The 13826-nt window shown below is 52.6% G+C and overlaps 1 protein-coding gene across 1 annotated transcript in view; it reads left to right on the top strand.

Moving 5' to 3' along the window:
• Positions 1 to 5570, top strand: part of TGM2 (transglutaminase 2) — a 34922-nt gene extending 29352 nt beyond the window's left edge. The window contains exons 11-13 of the mRNA XM_003359989.5: positions 1238 to 1398; positions 2431 to 2567; positions 3668 to 5570. Coding sequence (XP_003360037.3) covers positions 1238 to 1398; positions 2431 to 2567; positions 3668 to 3818 — 449 coding nt within the window. The 3' untranslated portion in view covers positions 3819 to 5570. The remainder of the gene's footprint in view (positions 1 to 1237; positions 1399 to 2430; positions 2568 to 3667) is intronic.

Below are 13826 nucleotides of genomic sequence, written 5' to 3'. Positions count from 1 at the left end.
ATGGGTAGATAATGAGGATTTATTCAGATGTGTGAAAATCACATGAACAGCTGGAGTTTGAGACATGCGGGTCTAGCCGGGGGAGGGAGGGGACAGAGGGCAGGAAAAGAGGCAATGGCATCGACCTTCATGACACTGGGACGGTGAGGAGAGGTTGGCTGGGTTCCACGGAGCCCCGAGACTGTCCCTCCAACATTCTTCTTCTTCTTTTTTTTTTTTTTGCTTTTTAGGGCCACACCCACAGCATATGGAGGTTCCCAGGCTACAGGTCCAATCGGAGCTGTAGCCACTGGCCTACGCCAGAGCCACAGCAACACCAGATCCGAGCTGTGCCTACAACCTACACCACAGCTCACAGCAACTCTGGATCCTTAACCCATTGAGTGAGGTCCGGGATCAAACCCGCATCCTCATGGATCCTTGTCGGGTTTGTTAACCACTGAGCCACGAAGGGAACTCCCCCAACATTCTTATTTGACAGGCAAAGCCCAAGAGCAGAAGGGGGTTTGCCCAGAGTTCTCCATGACCACGTGGACAAGCAGGGCCTGGCACAGGCCTGTGGCTTCTCAGTCCTTTCTGCTGCTCCTTCCTGCCTCCTCTAAGCTCACCCCTAGGGCCCTAGGACTTCAGTGTTCTCATCAGAAAAATGGGGCAAAAATCCACACTTTGCTTCTTCGCAGTGGGAAGGGTTGGTCATGCCAGCTTCTTTGTCACCCTCATCACTGTGTGGCTTCTGCTCCCAAATGATCTCTGGCATCAGCTCTGCCCAGTGGGTACCAGAAGTCCCAGGGAACAGAGGAGAAACAGAGAGTGGGAGGGCATCTTCCCAGACTCACACAGCCAGTCAGTGGCCAAGCAGGGCCAGCTCTCCTGATCTGAACACTTACTGGCAGGAGTAATTCTTCATCTATAAAATGGGTACAGTTTCACCTACCTCAGGGGGAGAAATGGAGGGCCTGAGAGGTGGAGTGAAGTGTCCAGCATCTCCAGTTAGCAAAGGGCAGAGGCAGACCTAAAGCCCAGCCTGTTGAAGCTCCAGCATCCCCTCCCGGCTTTCTCCCTGGGAACCCTGGAGCCAGGGCAGGTGGGGGAAAGTTCTGGGACTTGCCCATCCATTCACCAGCTGTGTGACCTCCAGCCCATTCCTTGCCCTCTCTGTGCCTTGCGAACACACCATAGGAGAGGTGGGGATCACGATTCATGTCTCCTGAGCGCTCTCGCCTCTCTCCACCTGCAGAGAAGAGCGTTCCCCTTCGCATCCTCTACGAAAAGTACTGTGACTGCCTGACCGAATCCAACCTCATCAAGGTGCGGGGCCTCCTCATTGAGCCGGCTGCCAACAGCTACCTGCTGGCCGAGAGGGACATCTACCTGGAGAATCCAGAAATCAAGATCCGGGTAAGAGCCAGGTCCCAGGACGGGCCCCCGCACATCCATGCACCCGGCTCCCTTCCACTTCAAGCTCTCTGATGCCCCAGGGTTTCTGGAATCCTAGCCTCATCAAAGAAAAGCATCATGAAACCCAAAGAATTTGGGACTTGGAGCCTCTAGGAATGAATCCTGGAATCCCAGAGTGGAAGGTTCATGGCATTTAGGGATCTCAGAATCATAGACCCTAAAACGTTAAACTTCTAAAGTCAGACACCCAGACCCCAGGGACCCGGTGAGGCAGAAAGGGGTGGGGGAGTTAAAGACATGGCCTCTAGAGTCCGACTGCTGGGTTTTATGCCCTGGTGACCTTGGGAATGTTACTTGGCCCCTCGTTCTCAGTTTATTCATCTGTAAAATGGGTGTTGTAAGGATTAAATGTGCATCTACAGGAAGCACATAGAACCATATCCAGAGCATTATAGGGGCTCGATAAAAACTGACTCTTCTTCTCACCATTGTCATGGTCATCATAACGGTTCACCATGAGGAGCCACAGCCCCAGAATCCCAAAGGCTCTGTTACCAATAAATGGTAAAGGGCAAAGGGGACGGGAGTGACCTCTGTGTACAGGACGGTTTGCTAAAAGCTTGCACATATCAGCCCAGTCAATGCTCATGAGAAGCCTGCGGTCAGGCAGCTCTCTACTATGAAGAAACCAAGGCTCAGAGAGGGTCCATCCCTTCCTGAAGTCACACAGCGAGGAAGAGGCAGTGATCAGCCTGGCTCCAAAGCCTCTGATCTTTCCACCCCAGACCCTAGAACCTTTCCACCTCCTGTGGGTCGCATGGAACCTCACTGCAGCTCCATGAGGAGGCTGGGAGGGTGTCATCCTCTGTTTTCTGGACGAGGCAAGGAGCAACAGTGGTAGAGCCAGGCAGACCCTGGGCCACATAGCAGCCAAGACCGAGATGGCCCAGTCAGGACTCTGCCTGTCCCCGAGGGGCTCTGGGCCCCTCTCCCTCGAGGCTGCCCTTGATGTCTGCCCCGTGCCTCCTCCAGATCCTGGGAGAGCCCAAGCAGAACCGCAAGCTGGTGGCTGAGGTGTCTCTGCGGAACCCGCTCACCACGCCGCTGTCAGGCTGCACCTTCACCGTGGAGGGGGCGGGCCTGACCGAGGAGCAGAAGACCGTGGAGATGTAAGTCTTTTCCGTCCTGCTTGGGGACCTGGGGGCAGAGGGCAGAGGCTCGCGGGGGAAGGGCTCCCATAAGCCCCTCGTCTCATCGCCACCCGCCCACCCACACCCCTGCCTAATATCCCCGCCGCGTCCACTCCCAAATACCCACATGTTAACTGCATTCCACGTACATGTCTCCTCCATCCTGATCAGTTACACACTCCATCACAAAGTACCTGCCGCTGAACACACAAGTCCTCACATACATACAGGTGTACACGTGTGCCTGTGCGGTGTAACCTCACGGTTATGTATTTCCATACACACACGCTTACAAGCATACACACATCTGATTTTTCACTTTTTAATTGTAATGTAATTTACGTAAAGAACACAGGGAGCTCCCTGGTGGCGCAGCGATTAGGACTCAGTGCCTTCACTGCTGAGGCCCAGGTTCAATTCCTGGTCTGGGAATTGAGAGCCCACATCAAGTTGCAGCCAAAAAAAAAAAAAAAAAAAAAAATACACATCATGTATATACAGCTCAGTGCATTTTCATACGTGCAGTCATGTGAGCGTCGATACTTACCCTGGAGCACACCATCCACTTCTGTGCACACACACACACACACACACACACACACACACATGCACACTGGCCCCTCTGCACACAGGAGGGCAGATGGCCCAGGCCCTCAGAGAGTGATGAGCAGGGCCCATTTTATTTCCATCGGCATTAAGATTAAGTGTTCAGGAGTTCTCATTGTGGCTCAGTGGGTTAAGAATCCATCTAGTATCCATGAGGTTGCGGGTTTGATCCCTACCCCTGCTTAGTGGGTTCAGGATCTGGTGTGGCGGTGAGCTGTGGTGTAGGTCGCAGACGTGGGTTTGGATCCCGTGTTGCTGTGGCTGGGGCATAGGCCAGCATCTGCAGCTCTGATTCAACCCCTAGCCTGGGAACCTCCAAATGCCGCAGGTGTGGCCCTTTAGGAAAAAAAAAAAAAAAAGAAAAAAGAAAGATTAGGTTCTGCGTTCTCAGTCATCCCCATCGTGGGGACCAGGCCAGGGCCACCCCCCACCCTCCCACCTCACCCCTTCTCTCTCTCTCTCTCTCTCCACAGCCCGGACCCCGTGGGAGCGGGGGAGGAAGTCAAGGTGAGGGTGGACCTACTGCCCCTGCTCGTGGGCCGCCACAAGCTGGTGGTGAACTTCAACAGCAACAGGCTGAAGGCCGTGAAGGGCTTTAGGAACGTCATCGTCGGCCCCTCCTAAGGGGTCCCCGTGCCAGCCTCACCTCCGCCAGCCGAGGGCCCCCACCTTGACCCCAATCTTTATTCCAAGCCAATGAGTAACCTTTGTGCCTTCTTGGGCCCCACACCCCAGGGCAGGGCTGGGCTGCCTTTGTGAGGGGCGGGGGGGTATCTGGACTCGAATGTACTTCTGGCCATCTTGTCCCCCTGAGCCTGGCTCCCCAGCCCCCTCACCTATGAGGACTATTCTGTGCCTCCACCGCCAGAGCCCTGATCTTGGCTGACTGGGCCTGGGAGTGGACCTCCTGCCTCCCTTCCCAGCCCAGATGCCATTTGGAAAACCACTGACACCCGCCATATCGTTTGATCTACTCCAGAGCCCCTTGGAGCAGCCAAAAAACAAAGTGTGCCACCCCCAAAAAAGTGTGCCCAACGACCAGATCAAGGAATTCAACTCCCTGGCATGTCCTGAACCCCTTCCCCAGGTTGTGCCCAGGCTCCGGGGGCCCTTGGCAGAGCCAAACACGTGCAGATGGGGAGGGTCCCAGGAATAGGCCAGACCCAGGATCCCCCCACATCCTAGCAGCCCTGGCCCAATAGTACACCCCCCCCCGTCCCCTCCACAGTTGTGAGGCACCTACTGAGTGCCAGGCACTTCCTGGGCTCTCTGGTGTTCACATGGCCGCCAACCCATTTAATCGCAATGGGAAACAGCAGAGTGGGAACTGCTTTCCCGATGAGGAGACTGCAGCTTGGAGAAGTGAGGCGGCCCACTCTGCACTCGTGGGCTCCTGGATTTTGCAAGGCTGTGTATGTAAAGGTGCAGGAATGGAGCCCCGGCCTTCTGACTCTGAGTCCGGCACCTTGTCACGATGCCAGCCTGACCTGACTCATGTCAGAGAGGCCATCTGGGACCTGATCGAGAAAGGATCCAGCTGGGGCAAGAAGGCAGGGAGGGAATCAGAGGGATCAGAGCTCTGAGTTTGAGTCCCAAGTCTGGCCTTCCCCTCTCTGGGCCTCAGTTTCCTCCTGGTCACAGGAGAAGCTGGACCAGCTCATCTCTAAGGCCTTCTCGGCTCTGCACTCCGGTGCCTTATATGCTCCAGCCTTGCCAATGACAGTGAGTCCGACTCCCTGGATTCACAGGGTCACAGGCCCAGGGTGTTTCAGAGTACATGACCATGACCACCTTCCTGCCCCCAGTATCGACTAGGTCCCCCGCTTTTGCCCAGGCACCGCCCTTCAGAGCCCAGTTTTAGGGAGAAAGAGCCCCAGAGGCCCCTGTCTTCCCTGCAAGCCTACCCACCGCAATGCCTAGATGTCACGAGAGCCTTAGCTGCCAGCTAGGTTGGCATCTCAGCCACTGTCTCTTTGAAGCGCCAAGGCCCTGGAGCACAGCCCTTGTCCCTGGTTAACCTTGGGGCCCGCACAAGTTGCCACCTCTTACTTTACCCCGCCTTCTCTCCGTATGACTGGGCCTCCCTCAACCTGGAAGAGGGAAGAGCGGGGACAGGATTCTATAGCTGGGGTGGGGTCACAGCCTCCAGGGCCTCCCAAATCCCAGAGAGGGACTTGGGGAACGTCACGCTGATGCACTTACGACTTTCTGCTTTGCACAGGAAGAAGCACAAAATGAGCCAACATGTATATGTTCTATATAAATATTGCTCTATTTCTCCATGGTTTTATAAACACGTTGGGGTTCCAAGCAAGCAGTAGATGTGCTTTTGAGGAGCGAGCACTGAAATAAAAGAGTTTATTTTTCACATTCAAACAAGGTCTGGTCTGTTCCTCTGCACGCTTTGGAGGAGGGTGGGTGGGTGAGCTCACTTCCATCTGGACCAACCACTTGCTACCCAAGAGCTTTTCCCAAGTTTCAGTGCCTCCTTCAGACCCAGACTTTACTGCCATTCAAGGCGCTATACTGTCCAGCTCCATCTCCAGGCCCTTGTTTGAACAAACTGTGTTCAGGCCAGAATGAGTTTCCTGTATCCCTTTTAACATCCTGTGCACCTGTCAACCTCTCAGCTTTTGCATGTGTAGTTCCCTGAGCTTGGAGTGCCCTCTTCTTCTTTACCCATCTTGTGAAATTCTACTCATCCTAAAATGCTTAACACCAGGAGTTCCTGTCGTGGCGCCGTGGAAACAAATCCAACTAGGAAACATGAGGTTTCCGGTTCGATCCCTGGCCTTGCTCAGCGGGTTAAGGATCTGGCGTTGCCATGAGCTGTGGTGTAGGTCTTAGACGAGGCTCAGATCTGGTGTTGCTGTGGCTCTGGTGTAGGCTGGCAGCTACATCTCCGATTAGACCCCTAGTCTGGGAACCTCCATGTGCCATGGATGTGGCCCTAAAAGGAGAAAAAGACTAATAATAATAATAATAATAATAATAATAATAATAAAAGTGCTTAACACCAAAGTCACCTCTTCTGTGAAGCCTGCCCAGATTTCTTCTCAGGCCCCCAGAGCCATAGCACATGGGCCAACTCAAACATTTATCACAGTGACTTTTGGGTCCATGTTGATATACCTGTCCCCCTCCCCATCCTGTCTGAAGTTCTCAAGGGCAGAAAACAAGTATCTCCTAAACAGATTCTAATAAATGCTGAATTGGTAAATCAATGTGTTTCAACTCAGCTCCCATAAGACCAGTGCTGTCCAGTAGAAATATAATGTGAGTCGCAAATGCAGGCCACATGTATAATTTGAATTTCCTTACATTCTTATTTTCACACATAATCTTTGAGATGCCGTTGTCTATTTTACAGTGAGAGTCAGCTTCATTTTGGACTAGCTGCATTTCAAGTGCTCCATGGCCACAGGTGGCTATTGGCTACATTGTGAGAAAGAACAAGGGCTCGTGTGCCCGCAGTACAGAAAGCCAGACTGAGAGAGTGGGTATTTGCAGCAAAGGAAGGGTTTATTTGCAGGGTGCCAAGCAACGAGAACGGGCAGTTCATGCTCAAAAGACCCAAACTTCTTGATGGCTTTCAGACAAGTGTTGTTTTGTTTTGTTTTGTTTTGTTGTTTCTTTTTAGAGCCAAATTCGCAGCATATGGAAATTCCCAGGCTAGGGATCAAATTGGAGCTGCCAGCCTGAACCACAGCCACAGCAATGCAGGATCTGGGCTGTATCTGCAACCTACACCAGCTCACGACAATGCTGGATCCTTAAGCAAGGCCAGGGATAGAACTGGCGTCCTCATGGATACCAATTGGGTTCGTTATCACCGAGCCACAGCGGGATCTCCAAGGCAATGGTTTTTAAAGATGGTATGAGGGGAGAGGGTCATGGGATGTGATCAGCTCATGGACCGTCTTCTGATTAGTTGGTAGTGAGGTAACAGGTGATGTTTCTGGAATCTCAGTCTTCCATTTCAAACCAGGATGGGGTACGTGCTTGTGGTCAGCACGTAGCCACCATTCCCCCCCCCCACCCGGGGCGGGGGGGGTCTTAGTTTCTACAGAATAACTCAAAGATACTCATCAGATTGTTATCTACACCCTTCAGGAGGAAGTAGGAGTCCTGTGCCTCTGTTGTCCTCACCATTAACCACTTGGATCTACTCTTTGGAACTTAGGAAGGCCTAGGAAACTAAAGCCTTTTAAAAAAATTATGAACAAGTCGGAGTTCCTGTTGTGGCGCAACGGAAATGAGTCCGACTAGTATCCATGAGGATGCGGGTTCAATGCCTGGCCTCACTCAGTGGGTCGGGGATCTGGTGTTGCCATGAGCTGTGGTGGAGGTTGAAAACTCAGCTCAGATCCCTGCGTTTCTGCAGCTACGGTGCAGGCTGGCAGCTGCAGCTCCGATTCTACTCCTTGCCTGGGAACTTCCATATGCCACAGGTTCAGCCCTAAAAAGAAAAAAAAATTTACAAACAAGAAGCAGGGGACACAGAGGGGCTTTTGTACCTGGGGGGGTCCCCACAGAGTCCTGCTTCGTTTCAATCCCCTCTCTCCTTTGATACTCCTCAGTCTTGAGGGCAGCCGAGGTGGGACAAGAAAGGGAATACAGTTTTGGATAAAGAGATTAATCATAAAGTCAGCAGGGGAACCCGGTTTAGGGAGACTCAGTTTCAACTGGAGGACACCAGATCTACACTGATTCCAGGAGTGCGGAGACTATCATTCATCTCATTCCCTACCGATGACGCACTAACCAATGTTGGTTGATTGAATAGATGATGGAAGACAATCTCTGCCCTCAGGGAACTTATGCTGAGATATCTGACATGCATGTAAAAATAAATCAAAATCAAAGCAGGACACCCCATTTTCGGGGTGCTGGTCCTTCTGTTCCTTAAAAGCTACGCCTGGTTCTGGCCTGGATGACCTGAACATTTTATCAACTTGTGACCAGCAAGGAAATAGAAGCCACTCGACTATTTCAGGTGGAGGGGGAGTTTATAAGGGAAATTAACTCCGCAGGTATCTGAGGGGGCTAGAAGAGCAGACGGAGTAGGTTTGGTACCCAAAAATCAGGAAGCAGCTGCCTAGGGTGATCAGGAGCCCAGGACCTGGTCCCCACCACCCAGTGGCTGGAGGCACTGCAATCCTTGAGCCACCAAAGCTGCTGAATCTACAAATCCTGCTGAAGTCAGCCTTGGCAGGAGCCAGAGGCAGGCAGGCTGGCCTCTCTGATCCTCCTGCCTGCTCCCCACTGGCAGATCCCTAACCAGAAACTAGCTGGCTAGGGGCTCTGACAAGTATCATTTTTGGACTTCCAGCCCCTGAAAAACAGAGATGGCACGGCAAGGGTGGGGGTGATGGAATTGAGTAGCTATACCTTTTGCTGCTCTCTCTGCTAAGAACATCTTTTACCATCATCTCCACCCTAGGAACTCTTACTCGCTTTCAAAACCCTGCTCCAGGGAGACCTCCTCTGTGAAGGCTTCCTGGACTGCAACCAGCTGCTTCAAGCTCTGGTCCCTTCTGCATCTCGTAGAGAATCTTCATAACACTCTAATTAGCCTGGTTCAGGACCAGCTGTTTTGTGCCTGACCCAGACTCTGGAGCACCCCAAGAGAAGGGTTGGGGTTCAGCCCCCCACAGGGGGATCCCCAAGTGGATGCAGGACAGTCAGCTCTAGCTCCCAGGCCTGACTGCCTCCCCATTAACGGGCAGGGGGAGGGGACAGCCCTGGCCATGCCAATGCTGGATGGATTTGGAGGCCCCTCCTGACCAGCCCTTAGGCCTGTCCCACCACTGAGAGCCCACTGGCAGGAACCCAGGACAGAAGGAGGCCATGCTGGTTCACACAGACCCATTTTACAGACAGCGAGAATGAGCCAGAGATCCTTCTCCCCAAACTAGTGGCCAGGGTTGAGTCTGGGGCCTTACCTGACAGCTCTGTGCACTGCTCCAGGGCAGCTCAGCGCTACAGGGTCCCCACCCAAGCTCGGCTTAGAGCCCAGATGTCTGGGGTCTGGATTCTGGAGCTAAGCATACCTGGAATCAAACCCTGGCTCTGCCACGGATTCACAATGTGGTGTCAGGTAGGTTCTCAGCCTCTCTGTGTCTTTGCTTCTTCTTATTATTTTTTTGCTTTTTAGGGCCGCACCCATGGTATATGGAAGTTTCCAGGCTCAGGGTCGAATTGGAATGTGCCAGCCTACGCCACAGCCACAGTAATGCTGGATCTGAGCTGTGTCTGCAACCTACACCACAGCTCACAGCAATGCCAGATCCTTAACCCACTGAGCGAAGCCAAGGATCGAACCCACGTCCTCATAGATACTAGTCAGATTTGTTTCCGCTGTGCCACAACGGGAATTCTCTGTCTCAGCTTCTTTATCTATCAAATGGGGATGGTTTGGTGTCTACTTCCATAACAGGTGTGCAAGTTCAATAAAACAGTGCACATAAAATATTTAACTGGCTCCTGGCACATGCTAATCATAACAGCCAACTTTCCTCTGGGTCAGGAACCTTTACATGCACTGAGTTATTTATTCCTCAAACAATCCCATCAGGCTGTTCCCCTCTTTTATAGATTTGATAGTCACACAGTAGGTAAGGTGCCAAGCAGGGACTTGAACCCAGGCAGCCTGCCCTCCAGTGCTTGGCCTAGCCCAGAGGAAGCCCGATTTCCACCTGGACCCTCCCTTCCCACCATGTTCCAGGGCGCACGAGGCAGAGGCCTCCACAAAAGCCCCCGTGGGGTAGGGGTCTGATCGGGTCCATCTTTCCACCCCAAAAAGTCCCTCTCCTCTCCAGCTGCTCTTATTTACCTGGGACGCCTGCCAGCTCACCCCTCGGCTTCAAGTCAGGCCTGGAATAACAGAATTTGATGGAGTCCAAGAGGAGAGGCTTAAGCGGGAGGGCCAGGAAGGGGCTTCCTAGGAACACGTGTGCCCTGGGGCCAAATGGGGTCAGCACATCCATTCCCAGCCCTCCTTCCCTCCCTGACAGACCTGAGCACATGCAGAGACACACAACCACGAGACCGTGAAGCCCTATATTTTGTTTATTTCAAGAGGCAAAATCTGAAGGGTTCCACTGAAAGCAGAAGGGATGGCAAAAATGAAGGTGCCTTAAGATTTTCCTCTTCCCACTTGCCTTGGACGAGCCTAAGTGCCTACTATGTGCTTGGCCCAAGTGCTCAGCAAGAAGGATGAGAGAGCTCAGGGAGCGAGGGTGGGCAGCTCCTCCCCGGGGGGATCCTGGACCTGTGTCCCAGCGCCCCCCTCTCTCTTGCTGTGTGACTTTGAGGAAGCCACTCCCTCTCCAGGCCTTTGCCACTTTGGAGCTCCGAGTTACTGCCCTGTTACCCAACCCAGGGATGTGATTACGGAAGAGAAGAGGCCCTGTAAACTGTAAAGTGCTGTCGACATGGAAGCCAATAGGAACCCCGGCCATGCCTGAGAAGGGCAAGATCAGGTACGTGGCTGGGGCTTGTTTGCTGAACCAGCACCTGCTACAGGGTCACCAGGGGAGCTTGCTCCCTGCAGGGAAGGGATGGGGGTGACCTGGACAGGGTGCAGCCGTCTTGGCCTCCTCTGAATGAGTTTGAGGCACACAGAGGCACGTCATTCATTCAATGTCTTTTTTTGCCCCGAGGGTGGGCCAGGTGCTGCATCATGCCCTGGGGATACAGCGTCACCACGGCAGGCCTATGCTCCAGACCAACCAAACAGCTCGCCAGTGGGAAGGGGGATGTGCCGGAAAAAAAGGCCAAGGCTTGGGATAACGGGGCCCTGGGGACAATCATGAGAGCAAGGGTGCCAGGCAGCCTTTCAGCGTGTCGCATACATTAACTTCCGGGGCCATCATAGCACCCTGTGGGGCTGGAGCGAGACTTGCCGTCTCCATGCAGGGAAACTGAGGCCCAGGGAGGTTCCACACCATGTCCAAGGTCACACAGCTAGAAAGCGGTGGAACCAGGATGCCGAGCAGGCAGGGTCCACAGCAAGGGCGCCTATCCTGCTCTGTTGTCATCTGTCTTGGGATGTGGGCTTACAAAGCCAGAGGGTCTTCAGCGAGGAGGGCAGGGAGGGCCCTCTGAGAAGCTCGTGTGCAAGCTGAGGCCCTGGGGAGGAGGAGCCAGGCCGGGAAGCGGCAGGGGTGGGGGGTGGGGGGACCAGGGACTAGTTCCCAGAAAGTCAGTGTCTAGGTTCTGGGACCCTCACTTGTCTGGGGCCTTGTTCACACAAGGATCATAGGCAGCTGTGGAGTATTTCAGGCAGGGAGGGGAGCCAGGTTGCTATCAGAAAGTATTTCAATGTAAACATTTCTGGGAAATAGCCTCCAAAACTCTCAGAAGGAGAGAATCTGAAGCCTAAAATTTGCCAGCAAGTTGTTATGACTGCTTTTCCCATTCTTTGGAAGTCATCACTTTTGAGTCCAATTTGATCTTCATAATTTGATCTTCTATTCTTTTTTTAAAAAATGATATTGGAGTACAGTTGGTGGACAATGTTGTGTTGGTTTCAGGTGTGCAGCAGAGTGCTGCAGTGATACATAGGCGGACACCTCGTCTTCTGCAGGTTTTTTTCCCATATAGGTTATTAACAGAATACCGAGTAGAGTTCCCTGTGCTGTAAAGCAGGTCCTCGTTGATGATCTATTTTATATATACAAGTGTATATATGTTAATCCCAAACTCCTAATTTGTCCCTCCTCCCACGGTCCCCCCAAATTAAAACTAAATCCACAATGCAATATCGCTGCCTTCTCACCCGAATGGCTAAAACCAAGCCAAAGAAAAAAATTCAAATGGTCAGTGAAGATATGAGACACTAAGAACTTTCCTTTGTGACTGTAAAGGGAGCGTAAAGAGGTGTGACCACTTTGCGAAACTATTTGCAGTATCTTCTAAAGGTACCTTCATTTATCTTTATGAGGCAGCAATTCCTCTCACGAATGTTTACCCAACAGAAGTGAGTCCACATATTCTCCGAAAGACACATGCAAGGATGTTCCTAGCAGCTTCCTCTCACCCCCATAATATCCCAAAGCTGAAAACAGCCTAAAAGTTCAACACTAGCAGAATGGATGTGTACCTGGGGAGAGTCGTTCAAAGTCACCCTACAGGGATGAGGGAGAAAGAATAAATGACGCCACGTGCCACCACTTAGTGGAATCTCCTAAGTATGTTAAGCAAAAGCTGCCAGACGCACGGTACACACTGAATGATTTCATTCGTGTGAAGTTCAACCCCTGGCAAAACTCATCTATTTTGTTGGAAGTCAGATAGTGGTTACCTTTAGGGGCCGAGTAGGTATGGGGAAGAGCCCCAGGGAGGTGTCTGGGGTGCTGGTGATGGGCTGATTCTTGAGCTGGAGGCTGGTTCACATGGGTGTGTTCAGTCTGGGGGAATTCATCCTGCAGTATGCTTATGACATATGTCCTTTCTGTATGCATATTGTACGGGAATAACAACCCCCTCCAGGAGTTACCATCATGACTCAGCGGTAATGAACCCAAATAGTATCCTTGAGGATGTGGGTTCGATCCCTGGCCTCACTCAGTGGCTTAAGGATCCAGCATGGCTGTGAGCTTTGGTATAGGCTGCAGATGTGAATTGGGTCCGGCGTTGCTGTGGCTGTGGCGTAGCCCGGCAGTTACAGCTCCAATTAGACCCCTAGCCAGGGAACTTCCATACGCCATGAGTGCGGCCCTAAAAAGACAAAAAAGAAATGAAAATAAAAATAACACCCACTCCAATACCTTGACTTGACCTTGAGATCACTGTGCCATGGTTCCCACTGGAGGGTTGTAAGCAGCAGCTGATACCATCTCCTTGTTGCTTTAGGAAGCTCCCTCCAGCTACCCGAGGGAGGGAGTGATAGCTCTGGGGTGCCGGTGGGAGACTTATAAGGGGCCGCAGAGTGGCCTAGGGAAGGGGGAAGGGCAGAGAGGTCTTCCTTGGCAGGACCTCAGAGGTAAGACAGGCAAGGAAGAAGTGGAGTTGAGGCGGGTGGGGAGCGGATTGTTTGGGCAAAGACTAGGAGGCTGAAATAGAACAGGAGCAACCGTGTAGCAGGGGGCGCTGAGGAGTAAAGGGAGATCTGGTCTCCAACTCTTCCACGGCGAGCTTCTCTGTCTCCCTGCCTGGCCTGGCCTGACCTCCAGCCCGGCACCCTGGCATCCTGGCTCCAATTGGAAGCCAGCTCTCTCTCAGCCAACTCCCCTTCATTCCTTCCCAGGTTTGGCCAGCTCTGCCCACGGAAACTCTGAGGGCCCCACAGCCAGCTCTTGGCGGCTACCCAGACCCTTTCAGGGCTGACGATTTGTCTCTCCTCAGTCATGACTTTTTTGGTTTTGTTTTGTTTTTTAGGGACACACCTGTGGCATATGGAAGTTCCCAGACTGGGGGTTGACTCGGAGCTACAGCTGCCAGTCTATGCCACAGCCACGGCAACGTGGGATCTGAGCCACATCTGCGACCTACACCACAGCTCATGGCAATGCCAGATCCTTAACCCACTGAGCGAGGCCAGGGATCGAACCCACATCCTCATGGATAACTAGCTGGGTTCATTACCACTGAGCCACAATGGACATTCCATTAAGTTTTTATTTTTTC

The sequence above is a fragment of the Sus scrofa genome, chromosome 17, assembly GCF_000003025.6.
Source record: "Sus scrofa isolate TJ Tabasco breed Duroc chromosome 17, Sscrofa11.1, whole genome shotgun sequence".
NCBI classification, from domain to species: domain Eukaryota; kingdom Metazoa; phylum Chordata; class Mammalia; order Artiodactyla; family Suidae; genus Sus; species Sus scrofa.
Note: the sequence above shows the minus strand (reverse complement) of the source record. Positions and strands in the feature narration are given on the sequence as shown.